The sequence below is a fragment of the Oncorhynchus mykiss genome, chromosome 2 (assembly GCF_013265735.2).
Source record: "Oncorhynchus mykiss isolate Arlee chromosome 2, USDA_OmykA_1.1, whole genome shotgun sequence".
Classification (NCBI taxonomy): Eukaryota; Metazoa; Chordata; class Actinopteri; order Salmoniformes; family Salmonidae; genus Oncorhynchus; species Oncorhynchus mykiss.
In genome coordinates, this window is record NC_048566.1 from 7,396,736 (window position 1) to 7,422,980 (window position 26,245).

The window sequence follows — 26,245 nt, forward strand, 5'->3', positions numbered from 1 at the left end:
CCACCTCCCCCGGTATACTGCCCAGCAGGGGGCCACCTCCCCCGGTATACTGACCAGCAGGGGGCCACCTCCCCCGGTATACTGCCCAGCAGGGGGTCATCATTCATCCTCTAATTAGGAGAGAGAGGCAGCCTGCACTGTGGCAGGCAGTTGTCATATTAGCGCCATACAGACTCACTTGATCACTAGCTGACTAACTGGATCACTATCACTGACTGGATCACTGACTGACTGGATCACTGGCTGACTGGGTCACTGACTGACTGGATCACCGGCTGACTGACTGGCTGACTGGATCACTGGCTGAGGGGGGGGGGAAGAGAGAGAGAGAGAGAGAGAGAGAGAGACAGACAGGGGAAGGGGAGAGAGCCCAGATCTTGTGGTTGTAAATACTGTGTGAATGGATGTTGGGACGGCGCAGGGCAGAGCAGGGCCACAATGTGGGAGAGATGTTTATAGCAGGTGGACAAACACCTTTCACTTTGATGAGACTGATTTATCCTGGGAGGCATGTCAGCACATAGCTCTCTCTCCCCCGGGCCGACAGACAGACAGCCTGGACAGGCTACTACTTTACAAGGCCCATCCAGCACATGACAACCAGTCTGTCACAGCCGATACAGTAAGGACGGAAATCAGGAAAACCCAGTCGGAACATTCTCAGAAACGGGAGAACATACGCAGGAAATCCAGAATACTCAAACCAAGATTTGGGGAAACTGTGTGGATTTTTGCAACTCTAGTTATGGATTATACCATGGGTTTCTTCAGGACACAGGGGTGAGTGGAGATGGGATCAGGACACAGGGGTGAGTGGAGATGGGATCAGGACACAGGGGTGAGTGGAGATGGGATCAGGACACAGGGGTGAGTGGAGATGGGATCAGAACACAGGGGTGAGTGGAGATGGGATCAGAACACAGGGGTGAGTGGAGATGGGATCAGGACACAGGGGTGAGTGGAGATGGGATCAGGACACAGGGGTGAGTGGAGATGGGATCAGGACACAGGGGTGAGTGGAGATGGGATCAGGACACAGGGGTGAGTGGAGATGGGATCAGAACACAGGGGTGAGTGGAGATGGGATCAGGACACAGGGGTGAGTGGAGATGGGATCAGGACACAGGGGTGAGTGGAGATGGGATCAGGACACAGGGGTGAGTGGAGATGGGATCAGGACACAGGGGTGAGTGGAGATGGGATCAGAACACAGGGGTGAGTGGAGATGGGATCAGGACACAGGGGTGAGTGGAGATGGGATCAGGACACAGGGGTGAGTGGAGATGGGATCAGGGCACAGGGGTGAGTGGAGATGGGATCAGAACACAGGGGTGAGTGGAGATGGGATCAGGGCACAGGGGTGAGTGGAGATGGGATCAGGACACAGGGGTGAGTGGAGATGGGATCAGGACACAGGGGTGAGTGGAGATGGGATCAGAACACAGGGGTGAGTGGAGATGGGATCAGGACACAGGGGTGAGTGGAGATGGGATCAGAACACAGGGGTGAGGGGAGATGGGATCAGAACACAGGGGTGAGTGGAGATGGGATCAGAACACAGGGGTGAGTGGAGATGGGATCAGAACACAGGGGTGAGTGGAGATGGGATCAGGACACAGGGGTGAGTGGAGATGGGATCAGGACACAGGGGTGAGTGGAGATGGGATCAGAACACAGGGGTGAGGGGAAATGGGATCAGGGCACAGGGGTGAGTGGAGATGGGATCAGGACACAAGGGTGAGTGGAGATGGGATCAGAACACAGGGGTGAGTGGAGATGGGATCAGAACACAGGGGTGAGTGGAGATGGGATCAGGGCACAGGGGTGAGTGGAGATGGGATCAGAACACAGGGGTGAGTGGAGATGGGATCAGGGCACAGGGGTGAGTGGAGATGGGATCAGAACACAGGGGTGAGTGGAGATGGGATCAGGACACAGGGGTGAGTGGAGATGGGATCAGGGCACAGGGGTGAGTGGAGATGGGATCAGAACACAGGGGTGAGTGGAGATGGGATCAGGGCACAGGGGTGAGTGGAGATGGGATCAGGACACAGGGGTGAGTGGAGATGGGATCAGGGCACAGGGGTGAGTGGAGATGGGATCAGAACACAGGGGTGAGTGGAGATGGGATCAGGGCACAGGGGTGAGTGGAGATGGGATCAGGACACAGGGGTGAGTGGAGATGGGATCAGAACACAGAGGTGAGTGGAGATGGGATCAGGACACAGGGGTGAGTGGAGATGGGATCAGAACACAGGGGTGAGTGGAGATGGGATCAGAACACAGGGGTGAGTGGAGATGGGATCAGAACACAGGGGTGAGTGGAGATGGGATCAGGACACAGGGGTGAGTGGAGATGGGATCAGAACACAGGGGTGAGTGGAGATAGGATCAGGACACAGGAGTGAGTGGAGATGGGATCAGAACACAGGGGTGAGTGGAGATGGGATCAGGGCACAGGGGTGAGTGGAGATGGGATCAGAACACAGGGGTGAGTGGAGATGGGATCAGAACACAGGGGTGAGTGGGGATGGGATCAGGACACAGGGGTGAGTGGAGATGGGATCAGAACACAGGGGTGAGTGGAGATGGGATCAGGACACAGGGGTGAGTGGAGATGGGATCAGAACACAGGGGTGAGTGGAGATGGGATCAGAACACAGGGGTGAGTGGAGATGGGATCAGAACACAGGGGTGAGTGGAGATGGGATCAGGACACAGGGGTGAGTGGAGATGGGATCAGGACACAGGGGTGAGTGGAGATGGGATCAGAACACAGGGGTGAGTGGAGATGGGATCAGGACACAGGGGTGAGTGGAGGTGGGATCAGAACACAGGGGTGAGTGGAGATGGGATCAGGGCACAGGGGTGAGTGGAGATGGGATCAGAACACAGGGGTGAGTGGAGATAGGATCAGAACACAGGGGTGAGTGGAGATGGGATCAGGGCACAAGGGTGAGTGGAGATGGGATCAGAACACAGGGGTGAGTGGAGATGGGATCAGAACACAGGGGTGAGTGGAGATGGGATCAGAACACAGGGGTGAGTGGAGATGGGATCAGAACACAGGGGTGAGTGGAGATGGGATCAGAACACAGGGGTGAGTGGAGATGGGATCAGAACACAGGGGTGAGTGGAGATGGGATCAGGACACAGGGGTGAGTGGAGATGGGATCAGGACACAGGGGTGAGTGGAGATGGGATCAGGACACAGGGGTGAGTGGAGATGGGATCAGGACACAGGGGTGAGTGGAGATGGGATCAGGACAGAGGGGTGAGGGGAGATGGGATCAGGACAGAGGGGTATTTTACAGGGTGTGTGGTGGAAGACTAGCATGGTTGAACCAGACTGAATGCAGGGATCATCATTGAGTCAGAGCAACATTCCATTTGGTATTATTTCAACCAGTCCATCTCCCCATAGAGATGTACTAGAGAGCTCGTCTCCTATCTTAGAAATGGCCTTCTTCTGTGACATTAATTGTGCCCTCTATCCAACTCAATGCGTCTACCCCCTTTCCCCTCCTCCCTGTGATATACGACCTCCTCCCTAGATGCCGCCTGCAGCTCCCTCCCAGTCAGCAGCCAATTAGCACGGGCTCGAGTGAACGCTGATAGCACCAGGGAGCGGTGGGTGCGGCCTCGTGGAAACGAACGACCCCTCTGCTCTTTCAGCGCCAGCGAGCCTCGGAGAATAGCTGAGGATTTACTACCCTGCCACTACCAACACCACCCATCTCACACACACACACACACACACACACACACACACACATCCCAGCCTGGCCCTGCAGATGGTAATGTACCACTGACTCACAGCACTGTATTCACATCCATTGGGCAGAACAGGAGAGAAATCTCTCTACATCTCTAGGAGTTTATGTTGACTTTCTCCTCCTGACAAATAGACTGTGTCTTTACATGTAGTAAAGTCATCTGTGTAGAAGTGACATCACAAAGTGGATCCGTCTATGACAACATTTCCACTGTAGCGGAGCGTGTGTTCATCAGATTGCTAATGTAGGCCTACTCCAGAGGTATCATAGCAACAAGGCGTCCATTTTGGGTTTCAAATCAAAACATACTGTCACTAATATGAAACCATACTGTACATTCACCAAGTCATCTTCTGACAACTCAGCAGCCAGCAGAGGTAGGCGGCGCCCCAAATGAGACCCTACTCCCTATATAATGCACTACTTCTCTGTATGGCCCCTGGTTAAAAGTAGTGCATTATATAGAGAATAGGATGTCATTTGGGATGTGCCCCATTTATCTTCCTCCTGAGCTGCATCTGGGGAAGTTGACCTCAATTAATACAGACTTCCATTTTAGAAAATGTCTGTGTCCAGATTTAAAGGTTTCAACGTGGGTTTATACAGGAGAAGCTTTAATGGAACGCTGACAGAGGGCCATTTCCCCCAGTCAGCCTGCCCTGCCTGGGGATAGCAGCACATAAATAACACTGTGTTTCCCTGACAGAAAGCCTCAATGACGCCGGGCACTGATCTATGACTGAATAACCAGAGCAGAGGAGAAGAGGAAGGACCTGGCTGCTTTATGAAGACTTCAGCACCTCTTCACCGTGGTGTAGATCACGTCTCTCCCCAACCACAGGTACATCAGGTAGACAGGGAACATGAAGGGCTTCCCAATAGAGGGATTCATTGTGGGACAGTGGCTCTCTGGGTGGAACCAGTGTAGGGTTGTACAATTCTGGTAACGTTCTACAAATTCACAGTTTTTCCAGAAATCCAAGTTGAGCAGATTCCCTGAATCAATATGGAATAAACAGGACATCTAGAATCCTTCACCCAGGATGTCTGGAGAACCTGGGGATTTTTGGGAAAGTTACCCACATTTTCCAAACTGAAACCTGTCTTGGAAGCCAAGGAGGATATTGTTTGTGATACAAGGATTAACACCAGGATGCTTCCAGAATCCTCTCTGAACTGGTGTCTTGCCAAAGACAGATGGAGGAATTCTCCAAGCTTCGTTTTTCTTCTGTCTTCTCTCTCTCTCCCCGTCATTCCTCAGTGACTCAAACTGTATATTCGGCAGGTAAAACTTTCATTTTATGGTTGCAAGTATTAATTAGTGATATTCTGGTATCATTAGTGCATTTTAGTGCTCTTGAAGATTAATATCATGGTGGCATTTATCTATGAAACATTATATCTTGCTACATTGTGATAAAAGAGCCTGTATATTCTGGGCCTATGGCTGTCCAAAGCTGAGGTGTGCGTGAAGTCCACGTCCATTAACAAAATACTTTATTAGCGCCATTAAAGGGAGAGGCAATATTTAGCTTAACTTGCATTTGGCAGCCTAACCCCATATCTCTGTCTACTGCATCTTAGAGAGCTGTGGGTCTATGTGGCAACCCTCTCAGAGTAGGAGTGCTGATCTAGGATCAGGTCCATCCTGGCCATCTAATCGTGTTCATTGTGACCTAAAAGACAGACAATGAACCTAAATCAGCTTTGGTGTCCTAGGGGGGGGGGGGGAGCCAGGGGTTCACAGATGAGGAGATGACCTGCAATACGTCTGGAAATGGTTGTTATTATGATATGCCTGAAATGTCAGGAAATGTGGAAAACCAAGCCGAGAATACCACAGCTCCATCATACAACCCATGTGATGCTGCCTGAATGTGATGTCAGCTCAGTGCCACTGATCTGATGGCTCTCTTATGACTGCAGAATGGTCCGCTTAAAATGTTCCCTCTCATTTAGAAATGAGACGTATGAAAACACCAGCTCCACAGCAGAGCTCCTAGTCCCCTTGTGGCTCTGTTCCAATGGATACCTATTCACTATATAGTGCACTACCCATAGGGCTCATGTCAAAAGTAGTGCACTACAATAGTGCACTCAAATATATAGAGGAAATGGTGCCTTTTGGGACAAGGAGCCTTGGCTCTGCTCCAATATCCATACTAGCATACTACTTAGAAGAAAGGGAAGCGATGTACTGGACATGCGTTCTAAGTGGGAACCTCAGAATGTGTGGAAATTGGAACATTTAGCTGCATATCTCTCTTGTAACTCCCTGTCTGTTGCAGAGCAGCATAACCACTCCTCCCTCTTCTCCTTCCTCTCTCCATATTCACTGTAATATATTCAATAACTAATTATGGTAATTCATGACATCTCCAATTAGCTGTGGGCTTTATCGCCCCTCGGTGCCGTAAAGATCTGGATTTATGTTTGGCTTGAATGTCACCCAGAGGACAGGCAGTGGACTGCTGCTACATCACTCAGTTGAACAGAACAAAACACAGACACTTTACTGGTGAGGAGAGACAGAGGGGTGGAGAGAAACAGAGAAAGAGAGAGAAAGAAATAAAGAGATAAAGAATGAAATAGTGAGTGGAGAGAACAGAGGGAGCAAAGAGGTGGGCAGCAGGAGAAGTGTGAGAGTGCAATAGAGGGTAAGAAGAGAGAGAGAGAGGGTAAGAAGAGAGAGAGAGAGAGAGAGCGAGAGAGGGTAAGAAGAGAGAGAGAGAGAGAGAGGGGAGAGAGAGAGCAAGAGAGGGTAAGAAGAGAGAGAGAGAGAGAGAGAGGGGAGAGAAAGCCACTGTAGACTTTTGAGATGCAGACAGAATAATATGCCTTCTCAACACAGACTCAGGCCCTGATGTCAGAGCCCAGATCCTGCCTGCCAAACAGCCCCTCAGAGGGCCATTACCCCCACTGCTGACAGTGGGTCGTCCTCGCCATTTCAATCAGGCACACAGCAGGACTGCCCATCTGCCACACAGGGCTCCTCTGCAGGGTCCCAGTCTCTCAGGTATAATAAAACCAACACAGAACTTCCATGGCCGCTTTGTCTCCCTCTTCCTCCCATGTTGTTTCTCTGCTAACTTTATACAGTACAGGTTCACTCAGATCTCTCATCTTTTTAATCAAGCCTTCTCACTTCAACAAGCACAGACCTTCTACGTCCCAAATGGCACCCTAATACCCATATAGTGCACTGTTTTTGACCACCAGAGCCCTATGGGTAGTGCACTATGTAGAGTAGGGGAATAGGGTGTTATTTGAGACTGAGATTTTTAATTAAGTCTATTCACTTCAACAGGCACAGACATTTCTCAGAATCAGCAGCAGCGTAGCGAGGCTGTTCCTTAATGATATGGTCCAGTAGCCTAAAGCAGGCCAACTTGACTCATCGGGAAATTAATTATCCCACCTCTTACACATCTTCAGAAAATACAGACGATTTACCAGTGTATGAAAAGGCTCAGAGTTGGTTTACACAGGCAGTCCAATTCAGATTGTTTTGCCCAATTATTGGTGAAATATCTGATCCGATTGGTAAAAAAAATACAAATTATTGTCAAAAGATCAGAATTTGTCTGCGTGTATAAACGCAGCCTAAATGAACCAAGGGAATCGTAGGACTGGTTTGTCAGAGTAAAGCCTGATCAAAGACACGCAGCCTAAATGAACCAAGGGAATCGTAGGACTGGTTTGTCAGAGTAAAGCCTGATCAAAGACACGCAGCCTAAATGAACCAAGGGAATCCTAGGACTGGTTTGTCAGAGTAAAGCCTGATCAAAGACACGCAGCCTAAATGAACCAAGGGAATCCTAGGACTGGTTTGTCAGAGTAAAGCCTGATCAAAGACACGCAGCCTAAATGAACCAAGGGAATCCTAGGACTGGTTTGTCAGAGTAAAGCCTGATCAAAGACACGCAGCCTAAATGAACCAAGGGAATCCTAGGACTGGTTTGTCAGAGTAAAGCCTGATCAAAGACTGAAACACTATTTCATGGAACAGGCTTTTTAGTCCAGGGTTGTTCTTAATGAGTCTGGGAAACCAGACGGTTTTTTTCTCTAAATCAATTCAATTAATGTCATGAGGTAGAATACTGTTTATCTTACAGGCAAGCTCACTTTTATAACTATATATATATAAATAAATACCAATACCACTCACATCAAATGCATGCCAGAGTGTAGTCCATAGAGATGATATTGCAGTGAGTTCTAATTCCATGGTCGTCTCTGTGCAGGAACACAGGTTCTGACATCATCAATGGGGAAAAGCTGTACCAGTTGAGCTGTTGGAATTACTGCAGACAGGGACTCTGATGCCACCTGGTGGTTGGTTTTTCATACTGCACAGCAGAATACACTGGGTAGAAGAGCTTCCCCAAGCACTGACCTTGGATCAGCTTGCTATCACCCAATCCTCAGCAGGTCATAAGGGGGTAAATGGAAAACTGACCTGAGATAAGTGTCTAGTAGAGGCAATGTGATCCAACTCTGCATGGAACCCATGCAAACAAAACAAACGAACAACCTGGGTCAGTATCAAGTATTTATGAAATACGCCTGACCTCTAATATACACATGTATTTCTCAGCCAGACTCCATAAGCGATTCATTCTAGACAGTTCACAATACAAAGACTCCATAAGCGATTCATTCTAGACAGTTCACAATACAAAGACTCCATAAGTGATTCATTCTAGACAGTTCACAATATAAAGACTCCATAAGCGATTCATTCTAGACAGTTCACAATACAAAGACTCCATAAGCGATTCATTCTAGACAGTTCACAATACAAAGACTCCATAAGCGATTCATTCTAGACAGTTCACAATATAAAGACTCCATAAGTGATTCATTCTAGACAGCTCACAATATAAAGACTCCATAAGTGATTCATTCTAGACAGTTCACAATACAAAGACTCCATAAGTGATTCATTCTAGACAGTTCACAATACAAAGACTCCATAAGTGATTCATTCTAGACAGTTCACAATACAAAGACTCCATAAGTGATTCATTCTAGACAGTTCACAATACAAAGACTCCATAAGTGATTCATTCTAGACAGTTCACAATACAAAGACTCCATAAGTGATTCATTCTAGACAGTTCACAATACAAAGACTCCATAAGTGATTCATTCTAGACAGTTCACAATACAAAGACTCCATAAGCGATTCATTCTAGACAGTTCACAATATAAAGACTCCATAAGCGATTCATTCTAGACAGTTCACAATACAAAGACTCCATAAGCGATTCATTCTAGACAGTTCACAATATAAAGACTCCATAAGCGATTCATTCTAGACAGTTCACAATACAAAGACTCCATAAGCGATTCATTCTAGACAGTTCACAATACAAAGACTCCATAAGTGATTCATTCTAGACAGTTCACAATACAAAGACTCCATAAGTGATTCATTCTAGACAGTTCACAATATAAAGACTCCATAAGCGATTCATTCTAGACAGTTCACAATACAAAGACTCCATAAGTGATTCATTCTAGACAGTTCACAATATAAAGACTCCATAAGCGATTCATTCTAGACAGTTCACAATACAAAGACTCCATAAGTGATTCATTCTAGACAGTTCACAATACAAAGACTGTGTCAAAAGGGGAAATGCAGCGATAATAAATGAAATAAAAACAGTTTACTGAACTCAATCTGCCGAGACAACTCCTTAAAGCGCTTAGCGAGATCAAGATGGACACGACCTGCATCTGATATTTTTCATTTTGCGACAGACAGTTTGGCTTTGCTGCTTAGTTCAGTGTTCTCTTCAGATATGGTCTGTTTCCATGCATCTCACATGGAAGATGATTGGATTTAGATGCCCTGAAACAGAACACAAAAACACTACATATTAGTGTTGCTGGAACAACCCAACAGTTATTTCACCCATGACTGAGTTGCATGATCTAATACCTACTCAGGCCTTTAAATGGCGTACAACTCCATGAGGTACTCTTTAGGAACGATGCCAACCGACCCCTTCATCTCCCCGATCCACCAACCATAGTTCTGGTACTCCTGATAGAGGAGAGAACAGAGAGAAAAGAGTCAACCGAGAGGAGAGAGAACAGAGTGAAGTAGAGAAAACAGGGAGAGAACAGAGTGAAGTAGAGAGAACAGGGAGAGAGAGAGAGAACAGAGTGAAGTAGAGAGAACAGGGAGAGAGAGAGAGAACAGAGTGAAGTAGAGAGAACAGGGAGAGAGAGAGAACAGGGTGAAGTAGAGCGAACAGGGAGAGAGAGAGAACAGCGTGAAGTAGAGAGAACAGGGAGAGAGAGAACAGCATTAAGTAGAGAGAACAGGGAGAGAGAGAACAGCATTAAGTAGAGAGAACAGGGAGAGAGAGAACAGCGTGAAATAGAGAGAACAGGGAGAGAGAACAGAGTGAAGTAGAGAGAGAGAGAACAGAGTGAAGTAGAGAGAACAGAGTGAAGTAGAGAGAACAGAGAGAGAGAGAACAGAGTGAAGTAGAGAGAACAGAGAGAGAGAGAACAGAGTGAAGTAGAGAGAACAGGGAACAAGAGGAGAGAAAACAGAGAGAGAGAAAGCGAGAGAGAAAACAGATCAAAGTAGAGAGAACAGAGAGCATGTTGTATCATTGAATACACTACAAAGCATTTGTTGTAAAAACAAAATAAAAACAGAGATGCATCTTGAGCTAATAGACGTTCTTAGGTCTCAGGCCCGGTTACACACCACACTGGAGAACCATCACCAGCCCACACCGATATGAGCCCAGTTAGGCAGCAGAGCAGCGTGTGGCTGGTGCCCCATACAGCAGCCGCTCTCCCCACTCGCATATTTTTTCTCAGTTCCTAGGAGCCTGACCTCACATGAAAGTCTTCCCTGGGGCTGACAGACACGGGCTGGGGGGCTGAGAGATTATCCCTCCCATGTAGGGCCCAGAGTTTCTCCCGGTCAGGGTGATACTCCTGGCCCTGGCCTGCTCACATAATACAGACTAGTGGATGCTGGTAACGTGTCCATGTTGAGGACCTCAGGTCAGGCATGATGAAGGGCAGTCTGATGATAGAGGTGTATATGACGCCATGTTAGCGCTGGTCCACGGCAATACTAGCCATATGTAACACCCTGGACCAGAGCTACGCCAGCCATATGTAACACCCTGGACCAGAGCTACGCCAGCCATATGTAACACCCTGGGCCAGAGCTACGCCAGCCATATGTAACACCCTGGGTCAGAGCTACGCCAGCCATATGTAACACCCTGGGCCAGAGCTACGCCAGCCATATGTAACACCCTGGGCCAGAGCTACGCCAGCCATATGTAACACCCTGGGCCAGAGCTACGCCAGCCATATGTAACACCCTGGGCCAGAGCTACGCCAGCCATATGTAACACCCTGGGCCAGAGCTACGCCAGCCATATGTAACACCCTGGGCCAGAGCTACGCCAGCCATATGTAACACCCTGGGCCAGAGCTACGCCAGCCATATGTAACACCCTGGGCCAGAGCTACGCCAGCCATATGTAACACCCTGGGCCAGAGCTACGCCAGCCATATGTAACACCCTGGGCCAGAGCTACGCCAGCCATATGTAACACCCTGGGCCAGAGCTACGCCAGCCATATGTAACACCCTGGGCCAGAGCTACGCCAGCCATATGTAACACCCTGGGCCAGAGCTACGCCAGCCATATGTAACACCCTGGGCCAGAGCTACGCCAGCCATATGTAACGTCCCTGAGCCAGAGCTACGCCAGCCATATGTAACGTCCCTGGGCCAGAGCTACGCCAGCCATATGTAACGTCCCTGAGCCAGAGCTACGCCAGCCATATGTAACATCCCTGGGCCAGAGCTATGCCAGCCATATGTAACGTCCCTGGGCCAGAGCTATGCCAGCCATATGTAACGTCCCTGGGCCAGAGCTATGCCAGCCATATGTAACGGCCTGGACCAGAGCTATGCCAGCCATATGTAACGGCCTGGGCCAGAGCTACGCCAGCCATATGTAACATCCCTGGGCCAGAGCTACGCCAGCCATATGTAACATCCCTGAGCCAGAGCTACGCCAGCCATATGTAACGTCCCTGGGCCAGAGCTACGCCAGTCATATGTAACGTCCCTGGGCCAGAGCTACGCCAGCCATATGTAACGTCCCTGGGCCAGAGCTACGCCAGCCATATGTAACGTCCCTGGGCCAGAGCTACGCCAGCCATATGTAACATCCCTGGGCCAGAGCTATGCCAGCCATATGTAACGTCCCTGGGCCAGAGCTATGCCAGCCATATGTAACGGCCTGGACCAGAGCTATGCCAGTCACATGTGACGCCCTGGACCAGGGCTAAAGCCACATAAGAGGAAAAACTGTCCGAAGACGATGCCATGCAGAGAGCGGAAGCCAATTACCTCATCTAATTAACTACACACTGAAACACATCAGTGTTTATGCCATTATGTGAATGTCACAATCGTCTTGTTAATGTGTGACATGATGGAATTGACATTTGGTCCCAAGCCCCCTGGGAGTGATACAGGGTTCTGTGTGTGTGAGCTTCCTGTGTCTGTTGTAGAAGTCAGCCACACCTCAGTGTGGTGTCAGGACCAGCCCAGTGTTGTCTGCTGCTAGGTAAGTCATGGCTGCCTGAGTGAGTGTTGGGGGCTGGAAGCTGGGCCTCAGTCACTAATACACTGGAGGTATATGGGACTCATGAGGAAGGAGGGAGCACAGACCCCACACTGTGACAACATATGAGCACACAAACAAGTACACACACGCTTTGTGTGCAGCAGGATACTTTAGTTTAGATAGCCTGACACAACACCCTCTAACACTCTGGGGGGTCTGGCAGCTGGAGGGGGGGGGGCACTGTTCGCTCAGGCTATTCCTGGTCTCTGGATAGGAGGAGTGTGTGTGTGTGTGTGCAGCCCTTCCTCCTCCTCCTGATGCAGCTGGTCTGTGTGAGCGTCCAGACAGGTTTTATGGTCATTCCCTCCCTGCAGACCACAACCCCCAACACCAAGGTTCCAGGTCAACTGAAGGCTCTTTCAGTCTGCACACTAAACCCAATGAAAGGACAACGTGATTCCTGCTTCTCTTCGATACAGGAAAAGAAGCCGGATGTGGGCTGTTGTGTTGACATGTTTGTCTACTCTGCACATTGGCATTGCACAGCATCTCTGATCATTCACCCTTTCATCTAGAATTAAACACTTTGGACATAGAATGGTAACGTGGATGAATAGATAATAAATCATTACACAGTAATAAACTGCCCGGTTGGTAAAGAAAGGCAGTCAGTCGTTTTCAGAAACTCAAGCTGACAGTTCTTATATCAACCACTAGATGGCAGGCTTGATCATAAAAACAGCGCTTTCATTGAGTCTCTGTAGAAAATCACCATAAATAAGAGACTGATGTGAAACACTGCAAAGTTAAATTATTTTGGCCAGTGACGCTCCGCAAATACATCCGTCATTAAATCACTAAGAAAGTGAATGGATGGAGGTACAAACTATGTAGTGGGTTACGCAGCCTTCAATTACAACATATTGGAGAGATGATTTAAAATGGCTGATTACACATCAACAATGTTTAGTCCATTAATGGATTCATATTTTAGGCCACTCCACACAATCGCTCTTTAATTCCCCACACCTGGCATACAAACACCCCTCCTACACCTCGCTAGCTGACAAGCCTCGGAAATGGGGCTCCCACCACACGTCCTCACCTGGTCTGAATGGAGTGGAGGACCTGCCGTTTCCTGAGAACACACATCCCCATTAAGGCCTGGCTAGGTGAGAGGGACACCAAGCCAAGAACACTAAAAACCTTTCCATTGTGACACAACTAATTCCCATCACACAGAGGCCAGAGAGAGAGAGCGAGAGAGGGGCTGCATCCTTTAAGGCACCTTATTCCCTACATAGTACACTGGTTGTCACCAAAGCCCTATGGATCAGTAGTGTCCTATGGGTCCTGGTCAAACGTAGTGCACATGTAGGTAATAAGGTGCCATTTGGGACACAGACAGAGAGAGGGCCCAGACCCAGGCCCACCTCAACCTGCCGTTGAGGCTACAGGCTACGGGTTACGGGCTACAGGCCAGCAGCTGCCATATGAACTGTTTACTCCTCAGAGGGTCCAGTAATAACTGACCACTTTAGGTGGTCTGTCTGGTCTGGTGCAGCCACTCATAGAGACCTTTAGAAATACTACAGAATCTAGTAACACTTGGCATAAGAAGGCAAACCAACTGTCTTCTAAGGAGAAGATACATGTGTGTATATAGCTCTTCACAACGAGCAGGAGCCGCCTCGAGCAGCAGCCGCCTCGAGCAGGAGCCGCCTCGAGCAGCCATACGCCTGTGAAAAGGAGATCATCCTAAACCTCTAGGGACTGCTGATGATCCCTGTCTGGAGGTGAGAGTGAGGATGAGGAGGGTTGGTTCCTACAGCCCAGACCGACCTTGCTGAGGATGTAGATGGCGTCTCCCCGTCTGAAGGACAGTTCATCTGGCTGATCTCCTGTACAGTCCCATATCCCCTGATAGTAGTTCTGGTAGTCTGTGATCTTATTCACTAGATAGACAGAGATATTATAGGAGAGATGGATCAATCAAAATGTTCCCCAGTCTCTACAGTACATGGGTGGTTGTTGTGATGTCATGGTGTGTAACCTATTGAGGTGGTAGAGAGCTAACAAGAGGTCTTCCTCTGACAGAACAATAGACTAGTCATCTCTCCCTCCCTGTTGCCCTCTCTGAGGTGGTAAAGAGCTAACAAGAGGTCTTCCTCTGACAGAACAATAAACTAGTCATCTCTCCCTCCCTGTCACCCTCTCTGAGGTGGTAGAGAGCTAACAAGAGGTCTTCCTCTGACAGAACAATAGACTAGTCATCTCTCCCTCCCTGTCGCCCTCTCTGAGGTGGTAAAGAGCTAACAAGAGGTCTTCCTCTGACAGAACAATAAACTAGTCATCTCTCCCTCCCTGTCACCCTCTCTGAGGTGGTAGAGAGCTAACAAGAGGTCTTCCTCTGACAGAACAATAGACTAGTCATCTCTCCCTGTCGCCCTCTCCTCCTCTATGTTCTGTGCCCAGATATCTGACTGATAACTTTCCCCATGGTAGAGATGCACACAATCACAGCACCAGATCAGGTGTGGCTGATGTGTGCTTATACAGGTTCAGGAGTAATGCTGGGAAAGATACTCTGTGGTATACTGGAGCCTCAGAGTGGAATGTGTTGCCTCTGCTCATAAAGACCAGGTCCTCTCTGGGCAGCTGTAAAAATGACATTTGACTGTACATTATGATACAACTACAATGATAACATAGATGTTCTTCTTCTGTGTTTTATCTTCCTGTCATATGGTGTTCAACCTGTTGGACGTTGCCCAGCCATCTTATCTCAGAAGGACCACAATGGAAATAAGTCCCAGACTCTGTGTTATCCTCCAGGATTTTACTAATGTGCATGTATGGATTTTCAACATTTATGTGGGCTTGTTTTTTTTATGATCTAATGAATAAAGTAAACTTCTCTGTTTTCTCCTATGAAATGTACAGGGGATTGAGCCTCTATAGCTTGTATACATGGTAACACAACACTCAGAACATTTATTGTGTGAGTGGTTAAAGTAGCTTTCAGTTTGTTTGTACTGACGTTATGCTAAGATCTAACTGAAATGTGTTTATTTCAAGAACAGTGTGAAATGCCTCCGAGTTGCTTTTTCACAGGGACTTCCTGTCCATGTCATCATGACTTCCCTTTCACAGTGTGTCTTAGAAGGCCTTCTCTCTAAACTGGCATCTGCTTCTTGATTCTGCAAAGATCTGAACCACTCTGAAGTCTGTGTTTGGTGAGGTTAAAGGATGAGGCAGGTCTCTCTCTCCACTTACCTGCAGCTGTAGTGGGTGGGGTGGGTTTGCTGTGTGGCGTGGGTGGTTCCACCTTGGGCTTTGGAGGTGTGGGCAAGGGAGGAGCGGACATGTCCTCCTCTGTTGGGAGAGATAAAAAGAGAGAGAGAGAGATAAATCCTAATGAATGACATCACATGAACATGGGGGACCTGATCCCAGATCAGCACTTCTACTCTGAGACTATGTAAATGGCCCCAGGACAGAGAGAGAGTCAGATGTGGGTCTGAACAACGTGAGGGATGTAAATGGCCCCAGGACAGAGAGAGGGTCAGATGTGGATCTGAACAACGTGAGGGATGTAAATGGCCCCAGGACAGAGAGAGGGTCAGATGTGTGTCTGGATAACGTGAGGAATGCAAAGCCCCAGCTAGTCAGCCACACCTGTTGTTTAACATGCTTGTAACATAGAAGTTACACAACTGCAAGAGCAAGGCTGCAAGAGCAAAGCTGTGTCCCAAATGACACCCTATTCCCTTTATAGTGCACTACTTTTGACAGAGTGTGTACACACACACACACACACAAAAGTTTGGCATCACTTAGAAATATGTCCTTGTTTTTGCCCATTAAAATAACATCAAATTGATCAGAAATACAGTGTAGACATTGTTAATGTTGTAAATGACTATTGTAGCTGGAAACGGCAGATTTTTTATGTAATATCTACATAGGCCCATTATCAGCAACCATCACTCCTGTGTTCCAATGACACGTTGTGTTAGCTAATCCAAGTTTATCATTTTAAAAAGGCTAATTGATCATTAGAAAACCCTTTTGCAATTATGTTAGCACAGCTGAAAACTGTTGTTCTGATTAAAGAAGCAATAAAACTGGCCTTCTTTAAACTAGTTGATTATCTGGAGCATCAGCATTAGTGGGTTCGATTACAGGCTCAAAATGGCCAGAAACAAATAACTTTCTTCTGAAACTCGTCAGTCTATTCTTGTTCTGAAAATGAATGCTATTCCATGCGAGAAATTCCCAGAAAACTGAAGATCTCGTACAATGCTGTGTACTACTGCCTTCACAGAACAGCACAAACTGTCTCCAACCAGAACAGAAAGAGGAGTGGGAGGCCCCGGTGCACAACTGAGCAAGAGGACAAGAACATTAGTGTCTAGTTTGAGAAACAGACGCCTCACAAGTCCTCAACTGGCAGCTTCATTAAATAGTACCCACAATACACCAGTCTCAACGTCAACAGTGAAGAGGCGACTCCGGGATGCTGGCCTTCTAGGCAGATTGCAAAGAAAAAGCCATATCTCAGACTGGCCAATAAAAAGAAAAGATTAAGATGGGCAAAATAACACAGACACTGGACAGAGGAACTCTGCCTAGAAGGCCAGCATCCCAGAGTCACCTCTTCACTGTTGACATTGAGACTGGTATCAATGCCATTGGAACACAGGAGTGATGATTGCTGATAATGGACCTCTGTATGCCTATGTAGATATTCATCATTGTGCCATTGGAACACAGGAGTGATGGTTGCTGATAATGGGCCTCTGTAGATATTCTATTTTTAGATGTATTTTTATTTAAATCAGCCGTTTCCAGCTACAATAGTCATTTACAACATTAACAATGTCTACACTGTATTGCTGGTCAATTTGATGTTATTTTAATGGACAATATTTTGACATTTTCTTTTTAAAACAGGACATTTCTAAGTGACTCCAAACTTTTGAACGGTTGTGTGAGTGAGTGATAGAGAGAAGTAAACACTAGTTAGTATTTACACCTCAATTCATTCACAGCTATGTGTTTATGTTAACGAGAGCGAGCAGAGAGAGGAGAAATGTACCGTCAACATTGCACCACCCTGCCTGAGTCCCAAATGGCCTGCTATTCCCTTTATGAGGCACCACTTTTCCATTCTGGTCCATTGGCCTCTGGTAAAGCGTAGTGCACTAGAAAGGGAAAAGGGTACCATTTGGGTCTCCTCCCCCATCTATCCCATAATAAGGATAGTAGTAATAACATGACAGAGCCGGAGCATAGAGGATGTGTCAATCAGGAAGCATCCAATCAAAACAGTCCTCTAGAGGAACAGGATTCTTGGTTACATTCTCTGACAGAGTACACAGTGTGTGTGTGTGTGTGTGTGTATATATATATGTGTGTGAGAGAGAAATGGCAGACCTGGGAGTTCTTCGTAGATGTCATCATCAATAGGCTCCGCCTCGACAGCGCCAATGTCATCGTACGTCTCTTGATCCTCCTCGTCCAATGGAATGACCCCTGACATGTCTACAAACACACACAGCCACCCACACACACACAGCCTCAGATTAAATAAGGGAATTAGTCTATACTGGTTACTATTCAAATATTCATAAAAGACTTGACATGAAAAGTACAGTGGATAAAATATGAGGTATAATGGTGAGTATTACAAACCTCTCAACACAAAATCTATCTGCTCCACCCATTCCTCTGCCTCTTTCTGAGATGACGCACAGAACTGAGAGAGCAGGAGAGAGAGAGCGAGAGACAGAGGCAGAGAGAGAAAGAGAGACAGAGACAGAGAGAGAGAGACAGAGACAGAGAGACAGAGAGAGAGAGAGGAGAGAGTGAGAGAGAGAGAGACAGAGACATAGCGAGAGACAGAGAGAGACAGAGACATAGCGAGAGACAGAGAGAGACAGAGACATAGCGAGAGACAGAGAGGTAGAAGAAAACGACAGTCAGTAGTTGCACCTAAATTAATTAACATAAACAAATAGCACTGTATTTATACATTAGCTAAACTTTCCTCAAGGAAGGAAAAAACTAGCTAAGAAACCTGAATATGTATGTGAGAAATACTTTACCAAAACTCTAAATGTGTGTGTTTTGCATCATCATTATGATGTGGTCAGTGGCACTTTGCTTCTTGAAAGTCCAATCTTTTGAAAAATTGACTGCTAACATGCAAAACATTTTGGGACTGAATCAACAGCTGACTAATACAAAACATTAAAAATATAGTTTGAATGGATTTTCCCTTTAAGGCGTAAATCATAGTTCACAGACACGAGATCGCTATGTCCCAATGGGACGGTGGACTATGTGGCTCTGAGACCATCTGCAGGGGAACGTACTGCCTGAACACCTCCCCACAATCCCCAACCAACGTGACTCCTGTACGCCTCCTCTGTTCATTTCAATGCGTTGACAGTTGGAGAAATTGCTTGAGCTGAGCAGAGAACTCAACGAGTCTGAAAGCCAAAGGTCCAATATTCTAGAACTCTGCTGTGTGGACGCGTCCACGTGTTGGACTATGATCAAAGTTTAAAGGGACGTTATACCAGACAGATAAATCTTAGTCTTGGACTAAAAATCTATTTCAATGAGATTCTATATATTCTCCAGGACTCGGGTGAATCGGTGTCCGGGAAACAGTCCTATAGTGGTTTCAGAAATGTTACATGGACAGACTGCAATGATTAGCGTATGGTATGGCCCCTAAGTGTCATCAAGAGACGAGCTCTCTCACCTGATATACTCGCTTGTCAGAGGAAGAAATTTCAAAGCAGCAATCTTTCTTGGAATCTTTTCGCAGGTTGTTATTCATCTTGACACTGTAGCCATCAATTGCAAACTCGCCCTTCTGCTGCTTGTCTGTCAGAGGAGAGAGAGAGAGAGAGAAACACAACTACAACAACAAGTCATGATTACTAGAGTAACATCACTGTTTGGCTATAAATTCTATATATTCAATGAAAATAAAAACTATGAAAAGATCAAATATACATTCCCCAACACCTCAAACTACAGTTGAATACCTTTCTCACTACCGTAGTAGTAGAATGTCTGGTTGAATACCTTTATCACTACCATAGTAGTAGAATGTCTGGTTGAATACCTTTATCACTACCATAGTAGTAGAATGTCTGGTTGAATACCTTTATCACTACCGTAGTAGTAGAATGTCTGGTTGAATACCTTTCTCACTACCGTAGTAGTAGTATGTCTGGTTGAATACCTTTCTCACTGCCGTAGTAGTAGAATGTCTGGTTGAATACCTTTCTCACTACCGTAGTAGTAGTATGTCTGGTTGAATACCTTTCTCACTGCCGTAGTAGTAGAATGTCTGGTTGAATACCTTTATCACTACCATAGTAGTAGTAGAATGTCTGGTTGAATACCTTTCTCACTGCCGTAGTAGTAGAATGTCTGGTTGAATACCTTTCTCACTGCCGTAGTAGTAGAATGTCTGGTTGAATACCTTTCTCACTACCATAGTAGTAGAATGTCTGGTTGAATACCTTTCTCACTACCATAGTAGTAGAATGTCTGGTTGAATACCTTTCTCACTGCCGTAGTAGTAGAATGCCTGGTTGAATACCTTTCTCACTGCCGTAGTAGTAGAATGCCTGGTTGAATACCTTTCTCACTGCCGTAGTAGTAGAATGCCTGGTTGAATACCTTTCTCACTGCCATAGTAGTAGAATGTCTGGTTGAATACCTTTCTCACTACCGTAGTAGTAGAATGTCTGGTTGAATACCTTTCTCACTACCGTAGTAGTAGAATGTCTGGTTGAATACCTTTATCACTACCATAGTAGTAGAATGTCTGGTTGAATACCTTTCTCACTACCGTAGTAGTAGAATGTCTGGTTGAATACCTTTCTCACTGCCATAGTAGTAGAATGTGTGGTTGAATACCTTTCTCACTGCCATAGTAGTAGAATGTGTGGTTGAATACCTTTCTCACTGCCGTAGTAGTAGAATGTCTGGTTGCTCAAAGCGCACCATCTCTTCTGCCACTCTGTGCCAAAGAAGCTGTGATCTGTGGAAGACAATGGGAACATCACCATCAACATAGTCATACAATCCAGAATCTGGAGACTCATAAACAGTGTCGTTTCCCCAAAAGTCCCAGAGTATGTGTCGTGTATGTTAGTAAAGACACCAATGTCATATATATAACCAATATATGTGTATATATATTAATATATGCATGTCTATGGAAGAACCCCACCCTTCCTGCGTTTCTCCAGGTGTCCGGCCTTGAAGACAGACTGGAGGTCCTGAGCCGCCACGGCTAGAGACTGCTGAGCACCTATAGGCATAGAGACAACGATGCAAATCCATCAGCCTTCTAGCAACCTTCTTTACATTCTCATCATTTAGATCAATGACTATGGCTAAGCTGATTGGACAACTGTTACTTTGGAAAAACAGGAAATAGTACAGTTTTGCTTTGTCTTTTCTTGCTCCCGAAAACCAAGACGACCTACTACACAGTCCCCGACTCCAATGAATCTCACAGTGAAAATGCACCCGTACAATGTCCAAAAAGAGGGTAACACACATCTTTGCTTATTTGGTTTGTCATCAATTGGGTCGATATAGAAGTTAAGCATCTCTTAGTGCAGAAGAGAACAATATTTTGCAGCCAACTAGTGCAACTTCAATGCACATGTTGAACTCTCTGTGTCAAAGTTGCTCCGAGTAAAAGAGGGGCCATAAAACTGGCAGCTGTTTAAAGGCCAATAAAACCCAGACCCCTTACCCTTTCACAAGGTTTATCTTGATACTCTATTAACCCAAACCAAATACACAAACGCTGTGTAGGTTACTGTTATGGGAGAAAGACTACTGTATACATAGGCATGCCTTTTCTTGGACTGTAGTAGAAATGTAAAGTGGTGACTGTAAACCTCTTGACTGCCACTCTGCGAGGTTCCAGGATGTGAGTAATAAACTATGCTCCCTCTCTCTGTCATGAGGGGCCAACCCACAGCTGTGCCCTTCAAATTGCTTCCAAAGTCAGTTGCCAAGTTACAACTGGAATGCCAGTGGTCTCACAATCTCCTTCACTTCAGCTTTCTCTCTCGCTCACACACACACATACTTGGTGAGAGTGAGATAACCACAAACACTACATGGACAAAAGTATGTAGACACCTGCTCATCAAACATCTCATTCCAAAAGTAGGGGCATTAATATGGAGTTGGCCCCCCTTTGACTGCTATACCAGCCTCCACTCTTCTGGGAAGGCTTACCACTAGATGTTGGAACATTGCTGCAGGGACTTGCTTCCATTCAGCCACAAGAACATTAGTGAGGTCGGGCACTGATGTTGAACAATTAGGCCTGGCTCGCAGTCGGTGTTCCAATTCATCCCAAAAGTGTTCGATGAGCTTGAGGTCAGGGCTCTGTGCAGGCCAGCCAAGTTCTTCCACACGGATCTCGACAAACCATTTCTGTATGGACCTCACTTTGTGCACAGGGGCATTGTCATGCTGAAACAGGAAAGGGTCTCCCCAAACTGTTGCTACAAAGTTGGAAGTACAGAAATGTCTAGAATGTCTCAACCAGCTTCATGAGGTAGTCACCTGGAATGCATTTCAACAAGTGTTCCGCATGTGTGTGAACTCCACCAAGTTTGTTGGAAAAGCATTCCAGGTGAAGCTGGTTGAGAGAATGCCAAGAGAGTGCAAAGCTGTAATCAAGGCAAAGGGTGGCTACTTTGAAGAATCTCAAATATATTTTGATTTGTTTAACACTTTTTTGATTGCTACATGATTCTATGTCTTCACTATTATTTTATAATGTAGAAAATAGTAAAAAATAAAGAAAAACCCTTGAATGAGTAGCTGTGTCCAAACTTTTGACTGGTACAGTATGTATGCAAGTTTGTAGATTGTATCAGTCTGGGTCCATTCCATTTAAATTAAATTCAGTCAATTCAGGATATAAACTGAAATTCTAGCTCATTCCAATTGTTTTCTTACAGAGAAGCATGAATTGGAATTTTAATTCTTTGAATCCAACCCTGGTCTACGCCCTCGTGCTGAGCCTGGTCTACGCCCTCGTGCTGAGCCTGGTCTACGCCCTCGTGCTGAGCCTGGTCTACGCCCTCGTGCTGAGCCTGGTCTACGCCCTCGTGCTGAGCCTGGTCTACGCCCTCGTGCTGAGCCTGGTCTACGCCCTCGGGCTGAGCCTGGTCTACGCCCTCGGGCTGAGCCTGGTCTACGCCCTCGTGCTGAGCCTGGTCTACGCCCTCGTGCTGAGCCTGGTCTACGCCCTCGTGCTGAGCCTGGTCTACGCCCTCGTGCTGAGCCTGGTCTACGCCCTCGTGCTGAGCCTGGTCTACGCCCTCGTGCTGAGCCTGGTCTACGCCCTCGTGCTGAGCCTGATCTACGCCCTCGTGCTGAGCCTGGTCTACGCCCTCGTGCTGACCCTGGTCTACGCCCTCGTGCTGACCCTGGTCTACGCCCTCGTGCTGACCCTGGTCTACGCCCTCGTGTTGACCCTGGTCTACGCCCTCGTGCTGACCCTGGTATAAACCCTCGTGTTGACCCTGGTATAAACCCTCGTGCTGACCCTGGTATAAACCCTCGTGTTGACCCTGGTATAAACCCTCGTGTTGACCCTGGTATAAACCCTCGTGTTGACCCTGGTATAAACCCTCGTGTTGACCCTGGTATAAACCCTCGTGTTGACCCTGGTATAAACCCTCGTGTTGACCCTGGTATAAACCCTGGTATAAACCCTGTGTTAACCCTGGTATAAACCCTCGTGTTAACCCTGGTATAAACCCTCGTGTTAACCCAGGTACAAGTGTTTGTGACGTACCTTCACAGGTCTCATCCTCCTTATCTGTGCGTTCTGAATGCAGTGACCCTCCATCATTGTTGCTGTCCTCCACTTCATCCTCTTCTGAGTCCTCTGCATCTCCTGGTTCAAAACGGTAGTTGTTGATGTATTACAGTAAGACCCATGCATGTCCCAAATGGACAACTATTCTCTACAAACACTCAAACTGGACACTTATCTCAATCTCTTCATTCAAAGACTCAATCATGGACACTCTTACTGACAGTTGTGGCTGCTTTGTGTGATGTATTATTGTCTCTACCTTCTTGCCCTTAATGTTTGTAACGTGTTTTGTGCTGCTGCCATGTTGTGTTGCTACCATGTTGTTGTTATGTTGTGTTGCTACCATGCTGTGTTGCTACCAAATATAGAGCACTACATTTGACCAGGGCCCATAGGGGGGAAGGAGGAGGTATAATCTGTGGAACATTCCAACTGGAATCTGCTCCAAAACCTTCAGAAATATCAAAGTTGCCAACAAACAACACATACAAAGTTGTATAGAGGCATAATAAGATACCGGGTAGGGAGTGGGCTATTTCATTACGTTTTTCAATCACCACGTTTATTCCAGAAAAATGTCTGTCCTCACTCTGGTAGCCTATGGACAAACATTAAGAATAAGCTATGTGGTGAGTTGATGCCTATTCGGCAGCTAGGTGAATTGATCATGTTACTTTGTATGCGTTGTTTGTTGGCAACCTTGTACTTACAAAGTTTTTGGAACAGATTCCTGTTGGAACGTTCCACAAATTATACCCACCCGGAGTAAGGTGCCTTTTTTTAACACATCGACATCAAGCACACTGAGTAAAAACATACGATTCTCGTTGAACTCTTGAGGGTATCTGTAAAACACAAGAAGGAAGAAGGAAACGATATATCGCCATAGTACAACTGCAAAACAGCTATAGACAGAGTTATATTATTTAACTAACGAGCTGTTGCAAAACCACTAAGTATTTATGATAGGTCCTGCTGGAGTCTAAACATACCCAGATTTGACCTCTTTGATCCGCTTTATGAAGGCTTCTCGTTTCTCCTTTGCCTTCTTACTCAAATTCTCTCCTTTCAGACCATCGAAGAGGAAATCTTCAAGATCTTAAAAAGGGGAAGAAATGTGAAGGCATCAAAGTTTCAGGTCATGTGATCACAATAATCAACCAGAATCATGCAGCCCATTCCCAAATATTTAATAGAGTTCTCAACTATACTCTAAATATTAAAAATAATTCCCCGTTTTTAGGATACATTTCTAACTTTTACACACGACAAAAAAAGGTCCATTTTTATCCAACTTTTACACATGAAAATAGTGTCCTTTTTTGTTTTGGTATAATTGCTTTGGAGCGATAACCAAACACTTCGGATGCAAACGTGCGTACAATAGGTTGCCTGCCTACTCATTTCAATACTGCCAACTAATAAAGGAATCATATTAGTTACAACTCAAGGGTGCACCTGTTTGTTTGTGGCAATCGTCTCTATGGTGGGAAGACCTCTACCAGCCATATTGCAGTGAGACAGACACTTACTTCCTCTTTTTCAAAACAGTTATAAAATGTTTTTGGAAAACTTTACGTTTGACAACGATAGGATAGAAATCCATTACACTAACACGTCGATTAATAATATATAATATAAATACCTGAAATAAGCGTCGTTAACTCCTCCGGAATTGACCGCATAGCTTTACAGAGTCAAAAATCCAGCCAGGGTAGACTGAGAAACTCAGTTAATACGGAAACTCTGGAGGGCTGAGAGATACGGAAGTTACCGTATAAGTTCACTAATCAAATACAATGACCACTGGCTACAGTGCAGTGACACTGCAGTGGTTCAAATATAGACCGCGGGCCGTATCCTTCCTCTCTTGTTGCACCTGCACCGCCATCGCGTTTAACCTGCACGCGCGGTACCTGCACGCACGCCCAATAGTATTTCATAGAATGCGTTTTTCACACTGAACAAAAATATAAACGCAACATGTGACGTGTTGTTATGTTTCACTATATTGGATCACTCCAATATATTGGTATCACTCTGCGGCGGAGGGATACATCCGAGGTGAGGATTTACACATTTACTCCGGTGTACACCTGTGTCAAGGCTGGGGTCCGCCCTTATATATAGACCCCATGGCCGCGGCACAGACGTTCTCTTTCATTTTCTCGGCGGATGTCCGTATGGGTTGATGTACAAACTTTCTGAAGTTCGCTTGGTAAGTCACTGGTAAGTGTAATAGCTTGCGTGGAAGTATACTCACTGTCTGTTTGCAGCCTGGAGCAGCTGACCAGGTGGCCAGCCCCTCTTCAGTGCTCTACTCGCTACGCGTGGTTGATCTGTATCTCCTGCCGGTGGTTTGTCTTGCTTATGTTTAGTTAGAGTTACGCTATGACTCAGTGTGCATCCATTAATATATTGGTGGTTCTTGCTGCCACAGACTGTATTTACCTTACACATATTGCCGACTGGCTTGTTCTGTGTGTGTTGTGAATTGCTTTAATTACCCTGCAGGTTTTTTTTCTTAATTCCCTTGCAGAATGTAAGAGTATCATGGTGGGCTTCCACTATGTAGAGACATTAACTTTGGAGTTCCTTAACAGAGTTACTCCATATGGTGCTTTTTGTTTTCTGCTTGGATATTAAACCGGCTAGGTAATATTGCAGTTGGCGTAAAAAACAAAACAACCCATAAATCAAATCCATTACCTGGTTGCTGTTTCTTTTTTGTCTGCCTGTTTTTCCCAAACGGGTCTTCCCTGTGTTCTGCAGAGGTACTGGGTCATTTATCCCTCCAGGTTCCTATTCCTCCAAGCGGGTTACGACATAGCTCTCCCAGGGTGTCGGACCCCTACTCCGTGGCCTTGTTAGCTTGGCTTAGCTTATGGCTTCCCTTTGTGACAGGTGTGATGGTGGCATCCCCCCTTGGTGATCTGCATACCTGGTATG

At 46.3% G+C, this 26,245-nt stretch overlaps 1 protein-coding gene across 3 annotated transcripts; it reads right to left on the reverse strand.

Moving 5' to 3' along the window:
* Nucleotides 1-8,315: 8,315 nt before the first annotated feature.
* Nucleotides 8,316-25,298, reverse strand: skap2 (src kinase associated phosphoprotein 2). Of its 3 annotated transcripts, none has more exons than XM_036936705.1 (13): nucleotides 24,942-25,298; nucleotides 24,289-24,394; nucleotides 24,116-24,141; nucleotides 23,273-23,374; nucleotides 20,669-20,749; nucleotides 20,393-20,476; nucleotides 19,181-19,305; nucleotides 18,103-18,166; nucleotides 17,845-17,952; nucleotides 15,682-15,780; nucleotides 14,248-14,360; nucleotides 9,727-9,831; nucleotides 8,316-9,636 (listed from the first exon to the last, which is right to left on the reverse strand). In XM_036936705.1, exons 1-12 carry the CDS (start codon nucleotides 24,979-24,981, stop codon nucleotides 9,739-9,741), a joined length of 1,041 nt encoding a protein of 346 aa, XP_036792600.1. In that variant the 5' UTR covers nucleotides 24,982-25,298; the 3' UTR covers nucleotides 8,316-9,636; nucleotides 9,727-9,738. The 3 variants fall into 3 exon arrangements, with proteins under 3 accessions (XP_036792600.1, XP_036792607.1, XP_036792597.1); XM_036936712.1 differs by having other exon boundaries at nucleotides 8,316-9,657; XM_036936702.1 differs by having other exon boundaries at nucleotides 9,731-9,831; nucleotides 24,942-25,293.
* Nucleotides 25,299-26,245: the final 947 nt, after the last annotated feature.

What these genes read in the sequence shown, in the direction of transcription:
- skap2 (XM_036936705.1), bottom strand. Translation starts at nt 24,981, where the DNA reads ATGCGGTCAATTCCGGAGGAGTTAACGACGCTTATTTCAG. An exon ending in ATCAAAGAGGTCAAATCTGG is followed by an intron (nt 24,142 to 24,288) that starts GTATGTTTAGAC and finishes TGTGTTTTACAG; the next exon opens with ATACCCTCAAGAGTTCAACG. An exon ending in CATCTACGAAGAACTCCCAG is followed by an intron (nt 15,781 to 17,844) that starts GTCTGCCATTTC and finishes CTCTCCCAACAG; the next exon opens with AGGAGGACATGTCCGCTCCT.